Source organism: Eubalaena glacialis, chromosome 17, assembly GCF_028564815.1.
Source record: "Eubalaena glacialis isolate mEubGla1 chromosome 17, mEubGla1.1.hap2.+ XY, whole genome shotgun sequence".
NCBI lineage: Eukaryota > Metazoa > Chordata > Mammalia > Artiodactyla > Balaenidae > Eubalaena > Eubalaena glacialis.
This window is the reverse complement of record NC_083732.1, coordinates 74484307-74505585: the sequence shown is the minus strand read 5'-3', so window position 1 is coordinate 74505585 and position 21279 is coordinate 74484307. Positions and strand designations below refer to the sequence as shown.

General features: G+C 39.1%; 1 protein-coding gene across 1 annotated transcript in view; it reads right to left on the bottom strand.

The window, feature by feature from the left end:
• NSMCE2 (NSE2 (MMS21) homolog, SMC5-SMC6 complex SUMO ligase) overlaps positions 1–21279 on the bottom strand; it is a 219764-nt gene that overhangs the window by 133945 nt on the left and 64540 nt on the right. Inside the window, exon 4 of the mRNA XM_061171786.1 lies at positions 10361–10514. Within this exon, the coding sequence (XP_061027769.1) occupies positions 10361–10514 (154 nt within the window). The remainder of the gene's footprint in view (positions 1–10360; positions 10515–21279) is intronic.

Below are 21279 nucleotides of genomic sequence, written 5' to 3'. Positions count from 1 at the left end.
GTGACCCAAGCAGGCAGCTTTTATACCTTTTAGACAAGGAAACAATAAATCTGTGAGAAATTGACAAGTAAAAGGGGTTTGGGCTTGGGGTAGCAAGTTAGTGAAGGAGTAACAAGGTGTTTTTTGTTTTTTTTTTTTTAAAGGAATTCCTTTATTTTTTAAAAAAATTATTTATTTATTTTTAGCCGTGTTGGGTCCTCACTTCCGTGCAAGGGCCCTCTCCAGCCGCGGCAAGCGGGGGCCACCCCCATCGCGGCGCACGGGGCCCCCCACCACCGCGCTGCGGAGCACAGGCTCCAGACGCGCAGGCCCAGCAGCTGTGGCCCATGGGCCCAGTCGCTCTGCAGCACGTGGGATCCTCCCAGACCAGGGCTCGAGCCCGCGTCCCCCGCATCAGCAGGCAGACTCTCAACCACTGCGCCACCAGGGAAGCCCTGACAAGGTGTTTTTACACAACTTCCTCGGCCCTAAATTCCCTATTTCTGGTGAGAAGGATGCCTTCTACCTCTGGTATAGGGAGGGTACCCTTCAAGTGGGAGATTTATTTCCTGCTTCCAGGGACGGGCAAAGGAAGTCAGCGTGTCCATCTTCCCCTGGTTGTTTCTTAAGTAACTTTAATTTAAAATAATCAATGGAATATTACTCAGCCACAAAAAAGAACAAAATAATGCCACCTGCAGCAACATGGATGGACCCAGACCTCTTCATACTAAGTAAAACAAGTCAGACAGAGAAAGACAAACATCATATAATACCACTCATATGTGGAATCTAATTTTTTAAAAAATGATACAAATGAACTTATTTACAAAACAGAAACAGTCTGTCAGTTTCTTATAAGTTAAATGCATACTCACCATAGGAGCCAGCAGTCTCATGCCTGGATATTTATCTAAGAGAAATTAAAACTTATATTCACATAAAAGCCTGTACAGGAATGCTTGTAACGGCTTTATTCATAATGGCCCCAAGCTGGAAACCACTGAAATGTCCTTGAACTGATGACGGGATAGATGAACAGATGAACTATGGTACATCTATACGATGGAATACTACTCAGCAACGCAATGCAACAACAAACTGTGGACGAAACTCAAATGCATTCTGCTCGGTGAAAAAAAGCCACTTACAAGGCTACACCCTGTATGATTCCATGTATGCAACATTCTGGAAAAGTAAAAACTATATGGAGAAAAAAAAAAAAAAAAACAGTGGTTGCCAGGGGCTGGGATGGGGTGGGTGTCAACTACAGATGGGTACACATTACATACTAATCTAACGACTATAACACATCAATCTTCCAGCCTCGGGGACTAATAACTTGACAGGACAAGACAATTCTTTTCTTAAGCATTATGTGCATTGTCCCCAGGACATTTACTCCTATTCTCAGTTCAGGCTGCTTTCTGGGCACGGATGGCATCACACTCTCTCAAAATAAGCCACCAGGAGAGAAACACCCATAGTTCACAGTCTGTTTAAACTTGCTGCTGACTCATTTCTCCCTTGATAACTGAACCTTTCTTCCCTAATAACTTTAATTATAGCCATCTCTCATTCTAAAGCTTCCCGTTTCCTCGGAGATGTATTTGTTATCCATGTGACCTCCTGACTGTGAGACACTGGGTAAATATGTCACCTCCAGGATTCAGCCTGCTAAAAACAGAGCCTGCATTTTTCACACATTCCTCTCCCGCACGTGGATGTCACAAAGATTAAAAGGGATGATGTATGTGCATGGGATTATTGCCGTTATGCTTGAAATACATTTCATGGAATCTGTTCTAAACTTGTGGTGCAATAAATATCCTATTCCTCTCTCCCTAGCACGGCAACTGTTCACACCGGAAATGGCATTCTTAGGCACTATTTACTGGGATCTGGGAAAGGAGGACTTAGTTTCAAGTCTCACTCTGTAACTTACTTTGTGACCTTGACCAAACCACTTGCCTTTTGAGTCACACTTCTTTATCTATAAAATGGGCTTCAGCTACTTCGTGTTTCTCTAGGGGCTACCTTGAAGGCAATATCAAGCACATACAAAGTACTATATAATGCCTGAGATGATTCCTACTCCCTGATCTCTAAATGGAAGTGACTAAGCAAGAGATTCTCTCTCAGCCAGATGAAACAGATTCCATCAGTGTCATCAGAGGACATCAATGTGGATCTATAACCTGGGAGACCCAAACAAACTCTTCACTACTCAGGAGTCCTAGGACACATCAATTTTTAGAGATGCATGAAATGCTTGAATTGAGAGAAGAGAAAAAACATGGAAGTGTTTTCAAGAGTTGGTGTGGTATATAAGGGAAAGAACATGAACTTTGGTGTCACCCAAACCTGGGTTTGAATTTCAGCACTTATGATCTTAGGGAAGTTATATTACCTCTCTTTGCATATTTTCTAATCTACAAAATGGGTACAGTTCTCTTGTAGAGTTGTGAGAAATAAACAATAATGTATATAAAGTATGCAAATACCATACCCCTTGTGAGAAATAATAATGTATATAAAGTATACAAATTCCATACCCCTTCCATAGGTAGGCCCTCAAACAATGCCTGTACGTTATTCATTAATTCAACAAGCACTGATTAAATACCGTATGTAGTAGGCACTATACAAAGCCTGGTTATTACTTCTAATATTACTATTTTCTAAAAGGACCAGGGAAAATCTAGAGTGAAGGTGGAGCAGATGGGCATCTTTATTGTTTATTACAATGCACACGTAGAAAAGCCAATTTTTCACTACCAAAGAGCTCCCTGATAGCTTAATGCCCTGACTAAAGCTCTACCACAACAGAATCAATCTAATTTGAATTAATTTTTTTCTTCACTATTTATTTGGTGCCTCAAATCTGCTTTAAAATGTAAAAATTCCTAGGAAATAACAACTTTATGAAACAGAAGAGAGGATAGTTACACCTCTTCCTAATACTCTCTCTCTACCCTTGGCATCTCCTGTCTTCTGGTTCTACTGTTTACTAGCTTTGTAACCTTGGGCATATCACTTAATCTCTCTGAAGCTGCTTCATCATTAAGATGGGAATGGTAGCACTTAGCTACCACTTACATAAGTAAAGACCTACAGGAAAGAGAAACCGTATGGGGTGGGAAACACAAAGAAAGCAGAAGGGAGGAGAGAGCCACGAAAGAATCAGACTGAATGACTCAAAGAGGAAGAGGGAGAGAGGCAAATACACAAAGAATGAAACATCAGCATAGGGATAAATTTCACTCAATAAGCATGAGTCCTCAGGCCAGGGATGCAATCCAGCCTGAAAAAGTCAATCTCTGTTGTGAAACTTATGACTTTTAGCATTTCTCAGCAATTAATGGTCATCCAGCAAATGAATGGTGATGGTGTCATCAACATCAAAGAAAAAAATGAAGATCAACTGAGGGCCACAGAGATGATAAAAATGTCTATAGAAGAGCCAGCAAACTTAAATTTTTATAAATTTGCTTAAATGTTCTAAGCAATCACACTAAAAGTGAGCATCAATTCCTGAGCATCATGCTGCTATGGTATTAAAATCTATGTATTACTACATATACTATACATTTACACCAACATATCACTATAATGGGTTATAAGCACAAAGTCATGTATGTTGTCTTTTCTGAGTAATTTAAAAAATAAAGAATTTTCAAAGACAATAAAAGTTGTTAACCTTTGCTGCTGATTTTAGATCCCAACTCTATACATGCTAATTTTCTTCCTCTTCTTTTCTTCTTTGCTGATGACACAGTATTGAAGGGAAAAGAAATTTTATCATCAGACTACCTTAACTAGGTTCTGACCCTCTTTTTCTAGTTGAATAATTCTGTTCTGTAAATATTACCTGAGCTCTGATTAGATGAGGAACAAAAGAAACATAGAGATGAATAAGAAACTGTTCCTGCCTTAAAGGGTCTTGGGCTTTGGTTAACTGCCGGCCAGCAACACACATTGTTAGGATAGACAGTTATACTGTACAACAAAGAAATTTACAGGTTGAAGGGGATCAGGATTAAGTCAGGTTGATCAACACCTGGCATAGTTTAAATGCATCCAACGGATTTCTAGGCACAACCATTTTCCCTGTTGGCACCACCTTTGTTTCTTCCTCATCTCTTTCCTTCCAGGCTTCAAAACTCACACACAACTTCCCAATCTTCAAAGATGCTAATCATCTCTATACCTCCACTGCTCACCTGCAACTGGGTTAGGGACTCCCATACCTGGCCCCTCACCATAAAATCTCCACCTGCTTTTCAAGAGAATCCACTGGGTTTCTACTCCACATTCCCAAATGACGGTCAAATGCACATTCTGGCCTTACCTTGAAGTGTGTTGAAGCAAAACCATCCCTTTCTCTGAAGAAATCATAATCTACTGTTAATTGCCCAAATTAATGCTGATGTCCCTCATTAAGTGCATAACAAGGCACTGAAAAATGGTATTATGAGAAGGCAAAATCAAAATAGCAAACTGAGCTTGCACAGTGTTTTTAAAATTTAGTAACTGAAAAATAATCAGCGAAGCTTCTGGGTTTTCCAAAAGAACCTGAAGATCTGGCAACACTGGGTCCACCCTCACTCATAGCAACAAGGGACTGGCACAGGTGGCAGGGGTCTCCTTTAAATACAGCATAAGCTCTCAAGTATATGACGGTTCTCCTGAAGACTCTTGTGACCATCAAGGATCTGTGCTATACATACCACGTGCCTAGACCTCAAGGAATACAGCAGTAGGCAAAACACGGAAGTGCCTACCTGATGGAACTACACTGCAGCTTTGAATAGATGCTGAAGGAAGGGGTAAGCAACCCATAAGGAACAGTAAAGTAAAGGCATTCTACTGTTCCTAAGAACTCCCTCTCTAACGGGTTCCTTGAGTGAATCCTTTTGTGAAGTGAATGGCCACTCCCTATTTTATCAGTTTTGAGAGCTATAATGAGCATGTTTCAAGTGAAGGTACATAGTTATTTTGTGAACCCATATAATCACAAGATTACAGTGTAAATTCCTATGTCTGTATAGATATATCCGGATAAAAATATCATTATCACTGAAATTGATTTCTGAGTTTCACTCATGGATTCAAATATCTCTGTGTCTTATATTCTGCATATCTCCTATATGACCTAAATATACTGTTAAATTTGTGGTGAACATCTTCAGATTAGCAAATTTGCATTAAAAAAGACATGCTCTTATAACATTTAAAGGTACCATCAAAATTACATTTCATATTAATTTATTTTAATACTAAAGATCTCAGATTCACAGTAAATTCTATTTTGAACACAAAGTGAAGCCCTTAAACTGTAAGGGTTTCTAACTATGAATTATTGTCAAATGCCCTCAATTTCTGCCTTGATGACCTACACTAAAGCTTCTGATGCCTACTAATCATATAATGGGTAAACGAATAAAGGACGCCAAAAAGATTACTTGATGACTTGAGAAAGTGTCTGTATAGAGGTGTCTGCACATCCTAATTAAGTTCTCCTGATGTTAAAATTGCAGGAGACCATGAGTTGTAATAGTGTAAACTGTTTAGGTAAAAGAGGCAAGGAAGAGAGAACATTACGTGAACACACTGGTCAGATAAATGAAAATAATTTCATGTAACAAAGTCTGGTTCTGTCTGCCCTAAACCAAGTCATATTGTTTATTTTACAACTTGGGTTAGTAAGAACATGATTACCATTTAGGGAAATAGTTTTCTGTGAAATTATTCCCTAGCTCATTTATCATCACCACCGCCAAGTATAAAAACTATCTTCAATCACAATCTTGGTTTACATGACTCCAAGAATTAGAACTAAGAAAAATGGGTGGCATTGGTAGGGAGACCAGGCTACTTACTTATTAAGTGACTCAAACCCAGGTCTTCTGGCTGCTAAACTCATATTCTTTCCACTATGCTGTACTAGCTCTTTCTCAATAATAACTTAAGTCTAAAGTAAGCTTTCAGAGTTTGCAAAGATCTACTATCTCATTTAATCTTGGGAATAATCCTGTGAAGTTGGGGCAACATAATATCTCTAATACAGAGGACACTGGGTACCCAGGGATAAAATAATTTATGCATAGAAGATGGACTGAATCTGGCAATATCCATAAGACGGAAATAACTACTAAAAAACCTTATTGTGTGCAACTGAAGTATGTGACCTTTAGAGTAAGCATATTCTTAAATGAGTACAATGTATCTGTTACCCTTATATTCTAGGGATGGTAAATACCACATTATCTGTACTGTTCCTCTTCTTTTCCACCGTAATCCTCCAGCACACTCGTTTCTGCTAGGCCCGAACCCAGCCTCAGAATCTTTTTGAACACACAGTTCCAGGCAGCCCCTATCAACCGACACAGATAAAATCTGCATTCCTATTCTGACTCTCTGCATTAGGGCCCACATTATATAATATTGTGGAATATATAATATTCTATAACACCTTACGGAAAAACCCAAAGGAACTTTTTGGCCAACCCAATATTTGTTTTTGACATTTTGTCTTTGCTTTTGATTGGATATTTGTTTTCATGGCTCTCACATTATTTCACATCTGTATATATTGTCTTCTCCAGGTACCGGGACTCTGCCTTATTTTGATCTCAGAGCACCAGCTGCAATGATTCATACACAGCAGGCACACACGGTGTTCTGAACACACCTGAGACAAATGCATGGTATTTATGAAAAAAATCTGAAGTTAAAACAACGACAACAACAACAAAACAACAACAACAAAAACCTTCCCTTGTTTCTGATTTTAATTTAGGCCAGGAGTTGGTAAACTTTTTCAGTGAAGAGCCAGATAGTAAATATAAGTTTTGTGGGCCAAATGGTCTCTGATGTAACAACTCACCTCTGCCATTATAATGTAAAGCACCCACAGACAACATGTGAATGAATGTGTCTACATTCCAACAAAAATTTATTTATGAACACTGAAATCTGAATTTTATATAATTTTCACATGTCACATATTATTCTTTTCTTGACGTTTTCCCCCAACAATTAAAAAATATTTAAAAAACAAAATATTCTTAGCTAGCAGGCCATAGAAAAAGAGGGGGTAGGCTGGATTTGGCCAATGGGCCATAATTTACTGATCCTTGGCCTAAATCTGTGGTTTTCAAAGTGAGAACTGCAGGTGGTCTGCAAGATCCTTTCAGCAAGTCCAACAACCTGTATGTGAAGCCAGATTTTCTTTGTATGCTTCAACCAAAACAGTGTACAAGACTGACTGCAGAAGCAAATATGAGGATCCAGCTGCCTTCCATTAAGCCAGAAATTGAAGAGATTTGCAAAAATGGAAAACAATGCCAACCTTCTCACTAATTTTTCTTTGTTTGGAAAATATATGAACATTATGTCATAACGTTCTTTGTATTAACATGTAATGGGGCTTATGATTGATTTTTTGAAGTGGATTAATATTTTTAAAATTCCTCAGTTTTGATTTCGAATTAGATGCCAACAGCTATAACCCATGGAAACAAAAGCTGTCTGGGGGGCCCTCAGTAAACTGTCAGATGTAAGGGGATCTTGAGACCAGACAGTCTGAGAACCAGCTGCTGAGCTACAGCGGGGTGAACGGATTGCTGCCGGCAGGGCCGCCTAGGCCGAGTGGGAGCACGTCCTCAGGTCAGGACACCTGGCAGACGGCCTCATTTCAATCTCCTTCTCGACTTCCCCCACCTGAGAGTTTCCTGGCATTTCTTTCATTAAATCCTGATTTGGTAAAATTTAATCCCATGCAATTTATGTCCTTGTAGAATAAATCTGGTGAAAATGTGGGGTGATTTTCATGAAAGAACTCTTCTGCTATGTGCAGACCATAAAAACGCTTTAGCCTTTGTCAAAATAGACAACTAGATGCAAGTATCTCTCCCTGGCTTGTCTTTTCCAATCTTTAAAAAAAAAAAATTACTATTCTAATTCTTTGCCTTCAGAACATCTCTCAAAATAAACAGATTCACTGGCTTCTTTATAAATCATAGTCCCTTTGACTTGGCTCCACAAAAATTGTAGGAGCCCGGTGCTAATCAGCATCCTCACTGGCGTTAAATCTAAAGAAATGAAATCCAGTAGGCATGGTGCAAGTTTAATTGATAGCGCTAATAATAATGCACAAAAAAATCACATTTTGCAAGTAAAGTATATGCATCTTATAGGGCATCTTAAGAGAGTATTAATATTTTGCTTGTTCTACCATTTGAGACTTTAAAACTTTTTAAAAGACTACTTTAGAAGAAATAAAAGGGAAAGCTGTCTCAATTCTAGTGTTATCATATGTAAGGAAACCTTACATAAGGGAGCTCTTCTTTCAATATAAGTTTACTTTGTCGTAAGTTTTAACTGTCTAGACAAATGATGTATACTGCTGGCCTGGGGAAACCTCTCCCTCACCCCCCATTTTAGAGAGAATTAAAGAAACAGTAACTATAATTCCAATAATAATCATTTTGTTGAATTATATATTCTTAATTAGAAAGTGTTTCCACATGAGTATATGATTCCAAAGATCTTTATAGTTTTCTCTTATGGAATAGTAACTTTGTAAACAATAACAAAGTGGGAAGAAATTTCTATTTTTGGGTATTTGTCCTTTAATCTGTATTATAAAATATCTAAAAAAATCAAGAATTATGATCAGATGGATGCTAAATCTGCCATAATTTGTGATTACTGGCTCAAAGTAGAAAAATAAAATACATTTGGCTATTTTGACCAAGACCAAAACTTCAATTCCCTAGCATCTTAAGACCAGAAAGGCACTAACAAATTATTACCTGTTTGGGGGATTATTACCCATTTGGGGGAACAGTGCAAATTATATTAGGGAGATTTTGGTAGCTGTGTTGTTCAATGAAGAACAAAAAAACGGATTTAAAATGTGGGAAAAAGTGCTTACTGTTTAAATCTACAGTAAAAGCAAAAGTCTCATCATGATTGCAAAACATTCCAAATTGTGAAACTTAAGTTATTTGTAAAATAGACAAAAGTAAAGCAGCTTCCTCAGTCATTTTTTGAGATCTCAGCATCAATTTAAAGAAAATGCTTATATTTAAAAGAAAGCCTATTTCAAAATATGAATCCCTATACTAAGTAGAAATATGAACACGAAGTAAATTTATATCTTATATCATGCATTCCTGTTCCCCGTGTATGCACAAATGAAGGTGATATGAAACTAAAGTTTTAAAAAAACTTTATTTGCCTCAATTCCTTAAGGAATAAAAGAGCCTCAAACCTAAAAGAAAGAACAACAGTTGATGCTAGTGTAAAAACAATAAAATTTACATAAAATTGTTACGTGGACTATATGGAAAAAGAGGGGGGGAAAAAAGGACATATGTACTTCACTGTATAGAAAATATATATTTCTGCCAACACTGTCTACAAGATTTTTTGGGTACAACTAATAATTTTTTCCACTCTCATTTTTTTTTTAAAAAAAAATAATTCTCCATTATCATTTACTGGTTCAGGTACTTTTTATTAATTAATTAATTTATTTATTTTATTTTTTTTGGCTGTGTTGGGTCTTCGTTTCTGTGCGAGGGGTTTCTCTAGTTGTGGCAAGCGGGGGCCACTCGTCATCGCGATGCGCGGGCCTCTCACTATCACGGCCTCTCTTGTGGCGGAGCACAGGCTCTAGACGCGCAGGCTCAGTAATTGTGGCTCACGGGCCTAGTTGCTCCGCGGCATGTGGGATCTTCCCAGACCAGGGCTCGAACCCGTGTCCCCTGCATTAGCAGGCAGATTCTCAACCACTGCGCCACCAGGGAAGCCCCCACTCTCATTTTAAAATCAAAATTATGTTCATTAAAAACCTGAGTATAATAAAGTTTCTTAGGAAGGCAACAAATCTAAAACTCACGTGGAATTTATACTACCACCAAGATAGAAGGGATCAGGAGAATTCTGGTCCCATATTTGAGAAGACACTACTCTAAAACAGCAAAACTAGCATCAAGGTGTGGTTGTTTTAAAGCTTGGCACAGCAGTTTAAAATGTGAAAAAACACCACCGTTATTTTAATAAAATAGCTTTCAGTTTTATTGTCCCAATTCCCCTCCCCAGCAGTGGGACAATAACAGTGTAACTTTCTCTACCTGCTGGGGAATTTTCTTAGCACTTTGTGGAAACTGTTGGTTTTCAGAAATGGACAGGCTGATGTGAACCAAAGTTAGACAAAATACAGAATTGCAACAACAATAAAAAAGCGATTTAGAAAGAGGATCAAGCCAAGCAGATAAGCTAACTCTATAAAATCAGATTTCTGGGACTGGTCATCCAGTCAGTTCCCTAATTTCAAAAAGCCAAACCAAAGCAAAGCATGCTGACTTACATTGCTTCTTTAGTTCTTTCAGCTGTTGTTTAAATTGTGCAAATTTCTCATTATTTTGAAAGTCTGCATCAGAATTCTTATTCTGTAAAGCCAAAAACTTCTTCTCCACTAATAATTTTAGATCGGGTATTTTTTCTGGACGTTCTTCTCTTACCTGAGGAAGACAATAAAATTACTTTAGTTAAATGTTAACAATGACACAGTCTTGTAACAGTATTTTTCTCTCATTTCATTCAAATAAAACTACAATGAGGTAGAAAACAGAATTCCCCCCAACAGAGAACCAGAGAGGCTGGAACTTGTTCCAGAACAGACTGCTAGTGAACAGCAGAGGGAATCATTCATCCCATCCCATAGTTTGCTTTCTTAAGCTATGCCTTCACTGCCCTGCTAGCTTGCTGTGTCCAGACAACTACTGGGGAAAAATTTCACACCAGTGCAACTGTGTCCTCCACCTTCACCAGAACCTGAACATGATGGCTCCTTCCTTTTACTTAGGTCTGTTCAGTCCCCTCTCCTTCCTCCCGAGGGCTCATTCCATCCTTCATTCTCTTCAGCACTCCTCTTCTCTGGTCCCTGGTCCCAGCAGGTGAGAGTGGCTCCTACTTCACAAAACAGGTAAGATTTCAACCTTAAACTTCCACCACCTGCTGCCACAAGGAAAAAGTGCCCCTATTCTGTTCAAGGCTAAACTCTCAATCTTTATTCTGTTTTACCCCTCACAATATTTTATTATAAATTTTTCAAACAGGCAAAAACGTTGAAAGAATTGTGCTTTACCATTCAAAGTCAAAAGACTATCTGCAAGTCCTCTGCTTCGATTAGCTTTTGTCATGGAGGAAAGAATTAGATAATCTTTTTTTGTTCAATTGCTATGCATTTTAATTAGCTGAATCGAAAATGAAAATTAAGCATGAAACCAAAATGCCTAAATCCATATTTAAAGTACAGAGTGTAGGAAATGACTGTCTACTCATTGTACTGATAAAACTCAACCAGTGCTGGATCCACCATCAAGGAGAGGTGTGAAAAAACATGGAGAGGCCTTAATGACAAGTTATACGTAATTAAAAATCTAAACCAAGTCCTGTAAGGCTAAAAAAACAATAAAGCTCAGTTTGGCTAGAGAAGGTAGAAAGCCAATTTAATAATGCCTTATATCTCAAGAATAAGAGCTATTATACGCAGTGACTGGCTATCCTCTGCCTCTACACTGGATAGAACAAGTTCAAGATAGTAGCATGAAGAGGTCAGAGTAGATAGATATAGAAAATAAATTATGAGTTTTTAGAAAAGAATTATGGGCTCTCTTTCTGGATTTATAAAATAAAGTCAACTCACATCCACCTGAGATGTTAAGGGGAACATTACAGGCAGGCATACAGGTGAACCTTCTCAAGGTCTTTGATCAGTATGAAATTATTATTTAAGCTGCAATGGTCAGAGAAGATCTGATCTGAGCAGATTATCAACAAATGTGGATGTTCTCTTCCAACAAAGTCTCTAACCCACTCAGCATACTTCATTTCCTTCGTTCAACTACACCACAAGCTGAGGAGCTGGGTAGAAGAGTGCGGGGGTGAGGGATGGAGAGGGTAGGCATTTTGAGGTTGACAACACAGCAACCTGAAGTATGACTAGGAAAACCTGAACACACCAAATTTAGCGATTCAGAGTACTTTCTCCCCCCACAGCAGAACCTCAAGAGAACTGCTCTAAAGCACATAAATTCACCGCGGCAAATATCTTCTCTGGAAACTTGATGCTGCAGTTGGCATAGCTATCCATTGCAAAGAGAACTTACTGTACTCTAGCTATCAAAATGAGAGCCTGGAAAATACTAAGCTCATTACCTGTTTAAATCAATGCAATAAATGGGGATTAAACTATATTTTTAATGGTTTCCTGCTTTGTTTGTATCTTCAAGATAAATAGATACATAATCCCAAAAGGGGAAAGAAAAAAGCCATTCTTTGAGTAGTTAGTTGATCCTAAGTGTTACCTAGTCTGAAAAAGGTAAGGATGGCCCTCTTCTCCTAGGACAAATGTAAAATACCTCAAAGAAATTTGAGATGGGAGGAGAGGATCTATTAGATCCTCAGTCCATTCCCTTTCCTACAGATAAAGCTCCTAGATACAAGACACAAAACCTCAGTTTTAAGTCACTGGGTGTATTAGTTTGGTAGGGCTGTCATAACAAAGTACCACAGACCAGGTGGCTTAGACAACAGAAATTTATTTTCTCATAGTTCTGGAGGCTAGAAATCTGAGACCAAGGTGACAGCAGGGTTGGCTTCTTCTGAGGTTTCTTTCTTTGGCTTGCAGATGGCCATCTTCTCCCTGTGACATAGTCTTCCCTCTGTATGTGTCTGTGTCCAAATATTCTCTTCTTAAAAGGACAAGTCATTGGATTAAAATGAGGCACCCCAATGACCTCATTTTAACTTTCATTATCTCTTTAAAGACCCTATGTCCAAACACATTCTGAGATATTAGGGGTTAGGACTTCAACATAATGAATGTTGGGGGAACACAGTTCAGTTCATACACTGGGTTAAAGAATTTTGAAAACAGAATTTTAAAAATAGCTTATAACATCTTATGCAAAAACCCAAATGAACTTTTTGGCCAACCCAATAGATTGTTAATCTTTACACCATTATAATTTTTAAATGATAGACACTACTGAGAAGTAAACTTATCGGACACCATACTTACAGAATGAGAATTTAATACTGCCCTGGGGAGAGAAAAGGTCAGGTTTTTAAGTACCACCTACCTACCCAGTGAGTGCCCTCTCTGTGCTAAGCTTTGTAGCTAAACAGGAGAGAGGACCAGAAAAGTTGATTGCTAGTAGGGTGGTGAATAGCTTTGGGAGCCAGGCTATGGAAGTGAGGCCTGACCTGATAGGCAGCAGGGAAAGACATTAAAATATTCTAAGGAATAAAGTAATAATACCATGAGAACTTTCTTTCTTTTTTTTAATGACGGCTGTAGTTAAAGCATAGAGGATGCACTAAGGAAGGGAGAAAGAAGTTACTGGACTATGTTAACTAATGGTAGAGGGGCTGGCAACTTGAGCAAATTGTAACACTACTTTTGAAGCAGAATCGCTGAGTCATTTTGTGAGAGGAAGACAAGAAACTGATAATGACTTCAAGATTTTTAACATTTAAAATGGCAACTAATTAAATTTAAAATGAGAGCATGTGAAAAAAGAGAAGAGAAATGCAAAAGGACCTCTTAAGGAAAGAAAAAAAAAAAAAAAAAGCAAAGAAGAAAACCAGGAGTAAGGCATGTCCAAGAAGAAAGGAAAAGAGAAAATTCCTTAAGAGACGCTTGTCCTTTGGAAAAAATGATGCAAGAGAGCTTAAGTAAGATAAGGGCTAAAAAAGAAACCACTGGATTTAATTACCAGGTACTTGGTACACTGCACTGGAACTATTTATCTGTTTCAACCTACTAGCTTGCGAAGCTTCTCTCGGGCAAGGATTATTTCACTGGTGCCCAGTGTACTACTACTATCTGTAGTACAGTAGGTGCTCAAATGACTACTATCTGTAGTACAGTAGGTGATCAAATGACCCAGGATCAGGCAGGTCTGGGTCCCTAAGTTGTGGATTTGGGGACTGTCCTTCTAGGCCTTGGGTTTCTCTCACTTCTTCATTAGGAATCAGGAACACCCATGTCAATGCCATGGAGACTTAATTACACCATGTTTGTGTTTAACTCAGCACACAGTAGATGTTAAATTTTCTTACTCTTTCCTTCCAACTTTAGCATAGAGCTTTCAACATGTTTGTGGACTGAGAAGAAGCCAGTGGGGAAACACAAATCAGAAACACTAAGAGAAAGCAAGTAACAGATTTCATTTGAGAAAATCCTTCAAGTACTAGGGCAAAAACTAGAGAGGGGAGAAGACCAGCTGCGAAAGCACAACAATAGTCTTTACCAGAGGTCATAAATGCCCACAGGGCTGGACACGCAAGGATCTGAGGAAACCCCCAAGAAGTGTAGGACAACAGGCAGTGGTGAGGACGGTGTCAAAGTAGCCCGCAACAGCCCCAGGTGAGAGGAAGCCGCTGCACAGCTCCGGGTGACTGCTGCCACGTGAGACAGCAAGCCCAGGTTTCTAAAGAAAAGTTACAAATCTAGATTTCTGTGAGAACTTTGTTTGTTTTTTTTCGTTTCTAAAACAATGTATAGTCCAAACAATACATCAGCCTGAAGCCAGGAGTTTGAAACCTCTGTTTAGTGCAAACAAGATATTTTGGACATAAAAAGCAAAGTACTATTGTGATCCGCAATCTTTGGAGGTTTACTGCAATTCCCAGACTTCTACTTTAGGAATGAAATATGGTCCTTTCAAATAGGACAGAGAATAATGGGAAGGATGGGTGTGGGGAAGAAAGGGGAAAGTAAAGGATTCCATTCTGACATGCTAATCCCAAGTATTAATGAAAAACTTGGGCTCTAGACTTGAGATTAAAAATTAGGCTCTTCTGCTAACTGAATGACCTTAGAAAAGTTACTAAATGCATCTAACCTTAATTTCCTCACTTGTAGACAGAAAATAATGACAGTATTTCCCTCACAGTGTTGTGGAGAGGAATAGATGGGATGAAACAATACAGCACTGATGAGCTATCTGTCACAGAGAACAGTCAATGAGGAGTAAGTGTTATTGTTGTGTTTATCATTATATATATCTCCAGGGTGGCTGGATATCCAGGCCCGCAGCTCTGTGGACTGACATGAACACCCACGCGGAGAAATCAGGGTATGGATTTTAATGGAAACCATGGAAATGAATGGGATTACCAAGGAGATGAAATAAACAGAAACAAACAAAAAAAGAAGTAAGGAGAGAACTCTGGAGAATACCACATTTATGGGATAGCTAGAAGAGTCTAGAAAGAAAAAGTGCAAGAGTTAAGAAGACAACCAAAAGAAAGTGTCCCAAAAGTCTAGGACGTTTCAAGATCGGTCAAATGCTGCACTGAAGTCAAGCTAAATAAGGATTGAGAAGTGTCCGCTGGACTCTATGATTGGCTCACTGAGGACTTTAGCAAGAGCCCAGATGCGCACGCACAAAGTGCTGACTCCAAAATAGGCAGATTTTTGTTGAATGAATTGTTTCAAAAACATGGAGCAGTGATAGGACAGAACACATAAATCACCAAATGTTCCAGAGACTCTCCAACTAACTGCTCAGTTTGAGCTCAAAATCACTTGTGAATGTTTAGCTACATTTAATTGGAACCCAACACTCCTGTGACTGCAGTATTTCTCTGATGTCAGCAAAGGAAGGCAATCACAGAGCTGACTGTAACAATGAAGTCAGACCTTTGGTGGCTCTGTCCCTATGAACAGAGGCTCAATGTTTTAGGAAAAGAAATAATGGTAGGAACAAAAGGCAAACTTGGTCCTTACCCATACTGAAACTACGTATTATTTTCAACATGCTTTAAAATAAAATTTTTAATATTTATATGATGATAATACACTTCATTTCTTTCAAACAATATTGTACACATATGCAATTACTCAAAGTGTATCATTTTATTGCCACAGGGCAAAGTCAAGGTCTCCTCCTCCAGTTATCGTTATTGCCTGATAGCTATTATTTCACTGGGAGGGGAGATCACAGGAGCTAAGGATATTAATGGGCTGAGTCATTCATACACTTTTGAATCATGTGAGAATCTAGTATAAAATTAGTCACTCTTGTAACTGAACCAAGACTCAGATGGATTTACTCTCTCCAAAACAGCCACTGTTAGATGTTTAGCTCCCAAAATAACATATACCTGATGATTTACATTTTGGAAATCACACAGCCTTTAGAAGTTTATTATAGGTACATAAAAGTGATAAGCACTATGCTTTGTACGCTAAGTATTCCAAGTTCTAATTCATAGTCAGCCTGATCTAAGGCTATGGGACCCACTTTCATGGGAATCCAGAGAGAATTGCCTCAACTGGTCCTAGAACATTCATTCAACAAATATTTAGAGCCCCAACTGGGTACCAGGCATTATGCTAAGCAATGAGACATTTATGGAGGTTGGCCCACATTTATGACACACCACCAACCCAACTGGTCATGCACAGGGTAAATTTATATAGGCCAACACTGTCTCCACCTTTATATAGCAAAAAAGCTTGGAAAAGTTTTCAATGAAAGACATGTCCAGGCTAAGAATCATTATGCTTTCACTGACTATAACCTAATTGCAATGGAGACACATTATATTTTCTACAGAGTTTACTATACTGCCTGCCTTTGCCCTGTTAAAAAAAAAATACATATATCACACACGCTAATGATGACCAGCATGGATTATACCCTTCATCTCATGCCCGTTTCTGTTGTCAGTTGCACAATCTGCACTGAACTCTGTTGGACCCAGTTATTTGTAGTTGAGTGAGTTTCCTAGTGCCATTATATAGTTTGACTTCTGACAAAAACACTAAAGAGGGAACACTTCCTTGTTGAACATTATGACACACTGAATGGACTTCTCAGTTTGCCAAGGTGTTGTAATACACCATTACTGGGCAGCGGCCAACCAGACATGGAAACATCTTTCCTCTTTCAAGCCTTTCAGAAAAAAATTGAAAACGAATAAACTTAAACCTGTGAGAGAGTGCCATTGGTCTAGTTCTAATGGGTTGTCTAACAGATGGCAGTTGAATGAGGCAACCTGCCATCTATGTGCATCTGTTACTAAACATTTATGCTGTTGAAAATTACTCCAATAATTTCTCATGGCACCAATCCCACTGTAAGATTATGACCAACAGGAGTCACATATTTATACAGTACAGTAACACGATTCCCCTATTGGGGGGGGGGTGGGCTGGGGGCGAAGGAACAAAACTTCTGATATATCTCTCTGGGCTTTGTTGCTGTTGTTGTTTGCTCGCTCTTTCTTTCCTTCTCTGGGCAGAATTCATAGAAATATGCATTATTTATTTATTCATTTATTCATCCATTCAATAAATATTTACCAAATGCCTACCACATGCAGGCATTGTGCTAGGCATTGGAGATTCAATAGTAAACAGCCTAACCTGGTCCCTGTTGGTCTCATGGGGTTTGGGGTATAGTGGAGTACTATTCAAAGAGTCAAACAAATACACTATCACCAGCTGTGAGAAGTGCTGTGAAGGAAACGTATTAGATGGTAGGAGAGCATGTAACCACAGAAATATAGACGACATCATTTCATAGGCAATCTTTTTATGCACTGCTCCATTTAAACACAGGTCATGCTGAGGGGAGGGTGAGATGAGGATTTTTATTGTTGTTGTTAACAAACACTTTGCAATTGCACAAAATCTTTCATCTGAGTGGTTCAAAGCCTTATATACCCAAGTGTCATTATCCCAATTTGACAGATGTGAGCAACGGGCAGCTCACAGGTTAAGCGTCTTGCCCAAGGTCATACTGAGTCAGTGACAGATGGCTGCAACTCATTCAAACCCCCTTTCTTTCTTTTTTTCCCTTGGGACTTGCACATTTGGGACCTGTCTAGAGTGGGGGGAGTGAGGGAGGGGGAGGGGCAGGGGACTGTTTGAAGAGAATGAAAGAATGAATAGGGGCAGTCAAGCTCTAAGAGGGGGCCCTGAATTAGCTAACTGATTTTACCACATTTCCTTACAAACAATAGTGCAGTCACAGGGGATTGGTTCCAGGAGACCCCACATATACCAAGATCTAAGGATGCTCAAATCCCTTAGATAAAATGGCACAGTATGGTCGGTCCTCCCATTCTGCAGGTTTCCTTTCCGCAGATTTAGCCAACTGCAGATGGAAATTTTGATACACGGTTGATTGGATCCAGGTTGCGAAACCAGTGAATACAGAGAACCAACTGTGTATTTATTGAAAAAGATCTGTGTATAAGTGGACTCTTGCATTTCCAACCCCTGTGTTCAACGGTCAACTGTACATTTCCTGAATGCTTACTAGGACAGGCACCTGCTAAGCCTGACATCATCATCTCAGTTGCTAATCCCAAAACCCCTTGGAAGTTTGTTAGAAATTGTTAGAAACCCCCTTTCAACTTAACTTTGCTTTGCATGTGCCTCCAAGTACCAACTCAGAATGAACTTTTATACCTCATCTTAATTTTATGAAAACATACTTGACTTCAGGCAGATATCCTCAACCTTTAGTGGTCATTTGTTAGCTCTCACATGAAAAGACACTTACTCTGAATTTGAAATTGCCTTTCCTGTCCACCAAGTAATTCTGTCATCTACAGAATTACTCAATGCCTTATTTATCATTATGGTATCTCACTCAAGATTTTAGAATAAAAAGTACAGCAATGGGTTGATGCTAATGGGATATACTGGTCTCACCAAGTACCCCATTACCCAGAAAGATGATCTGCTAAAATGCTAAATCATCTACTGAAGATTCAGTTCCAGTGCTGCCTGGGAGACAGCACCTCATGAGGTTAATGTCCCACAGGATGCCTGTAACCAGTGAATAATATGTGACATTGTTTCTCTGATAGTCAGAACACATGGACCTAGGAACCAAGGGATGAAAGTAGAATTAGCTGTAAATCTTCTCCTCCTCATCACACCTAATGACCAACTTGCATTTTTTCTCCCATGGCTGCAACTCGAGTTCTGCTGGTCTAATAGTCTTAGTACCCAAGAGAAGAATGATTTCACCAAGGGACTCAACAATGCCTTCACTGATTTGGAAACTTAAATAGCAACCTAGCAATTTTGAGCTTCTCATGACACTGACCAGACAGACAAAAAGTGAGGTTACAGACCTGGTTGGGGCACTCAATCTGAATTACCAAGGGTAAACAGGATTGCTGCTACAGAGTGAGGAAAAGGAGGTGTGCATCTGGAACCTGGACTGTCTCCTGGTTTTGCCATGTCTAGTGGTAAAAAATAATGAAAGTCCGTAACAACTCCATACAGGTAGAACCATCAAGAACACAGATATCCCAGGAATGAAAGCCTAGGTGTTATAGCTAGATAAAAACCTACCTCATTCGGGAGTTGGTTGAGGGTGAACATGAAATGGGTATTGGAGAAGGGAGTTAAAATGCCAACTACAGTTCAGGACCAATAGGAAAAGCTAAGTATCCCGTCATATTTCTTCCTTGGTCTGACATGTACATATTTATGTTTTTAACTAATTTCTCCCTTTCCTTTCCTCCTAACATTTTATAAAAAGTAAGTTGGTGGCTCACTAGTTACAGAGTACCATAATGGAACAGTATGGACATAAAGGAGTAAGTGTGGCCCAAATATCCTAGACTTGGAAACAGTAACTTAAGACGTTATATCTTTCCCCCTTTGGGGGGAAGACAGAGCATATTTTTCACTTTTGTGAGAGAGGGCTGCAATATGTTAGTAGGAAGCATTTTCTTGTTGCACGGTTTGCAAGATTAAGTCTGGAAGGAAATCGTATACAGAGGCTGAGCAGCCATACTGGTCTAGAATCTTTTGAACCTTTCCTCTGTTTGGGGAGTTTCCCACCTTATGAGTGATACCTCACTGGGGCAGGAACCAGAAATTCACTTTCTCAGCTTCCCTGCAACAAGAACACAGACATGTCAACTTGGCCCTTGGCCTGTGGGACTTCAATTCTTGCGAATGACATGAAGGAGGTGCCTTGGAAACAGATTACTTAAGGATTTATTAACCTTTAAATCCCAGCTCTGCCTCATACAAGCTGTGAAATCTTGGGCAACCTCTCAGAAACTTGATCTCCCCATCTATAGCTCCACCAAAGTCTTTGCATTGTCATGAATGCTAAATGGATTAATGCATTTAAAGAATTTAGAGCTTTGAAACGCAAATACAGTAGCCACTAGCCACATGTGGTTATTCAAACCTAAATTAATTAAAATTAAATAAAATTTAAAATTTAGTTTCTCACCCTGTCACATTCCAAGGGCTCAAAAGCCACACGTAGCTAGCAGCTACCTTTTTACAGTGCAGATATAGAACATTTCCATTACTGCAGAAGTTCTACTGACAAGTGTTGACTTACAGAATACTTCCTGGCACTCAGTAAGCACTCAAATGATAACTGCTCCTATTATTAATAACTAGTATTGCTATCATTATTATTATTTTACATTACATCCCCAGAACTTATTTATCTTACATCTGAAAGTCTGAGCACTTCTGAGCACTTTCACCCAATACCCCTCCTTCGTCCCCTCCCCTCGCCTCTGGCAATCACACTATCATTATTATCACAATAGCAAGTTTAAGATACAGCTGAATTTAAAATCTAATGGATAAGCAATTAAATGTGGTCTTCTAATAAGAATTAGCAGAGTATCATAGCAACAACTGCTCTCAATTCATAGTTTATTATGGGCAAGGTACTGAGCTAAGCACTTCACAGGGATATTTTATTTAATCTTCCCCAAACAAACAAACAACCTGAGTGGTAAGAACATCCCTATGTTACAGATTAGGAAACTGAGGAAAGGAGTGGTGTAACTACAAGCACTGAAAATGCTCATCAGTGTGGGATCTGGGACTCACTGGATTGGCAGGTCTGCAAAACTACTAAATCCATGACAACTTCTTCTTAGACTTCACTACAGAGTTACTGAGTGCCCACTAGGGGTCATGCACTGCGCTAGATGCTGGGAATACAGTGGTAAACAGAGACCAAGGCTCTGTCCTCACAGACCTTTAGTTCTAGTTGAGAAGAACGGTCAGAAAAGAAAAGATATAATTAGCTGGATGGTAATAAGTGCTATCGAGCACAGTTAAACAGGGTGGGGTCGGTGAGCTCCTGTATGATGGATGGTTAGGGAAGGCTTCACTGAAAAGATGACATTTGAACAGAGACCTGAAGAAAATTAAAAAGGGCAGGGTGGAGTGGTAGGAGATGAGGTCAGAAGTGAAGATGGAGT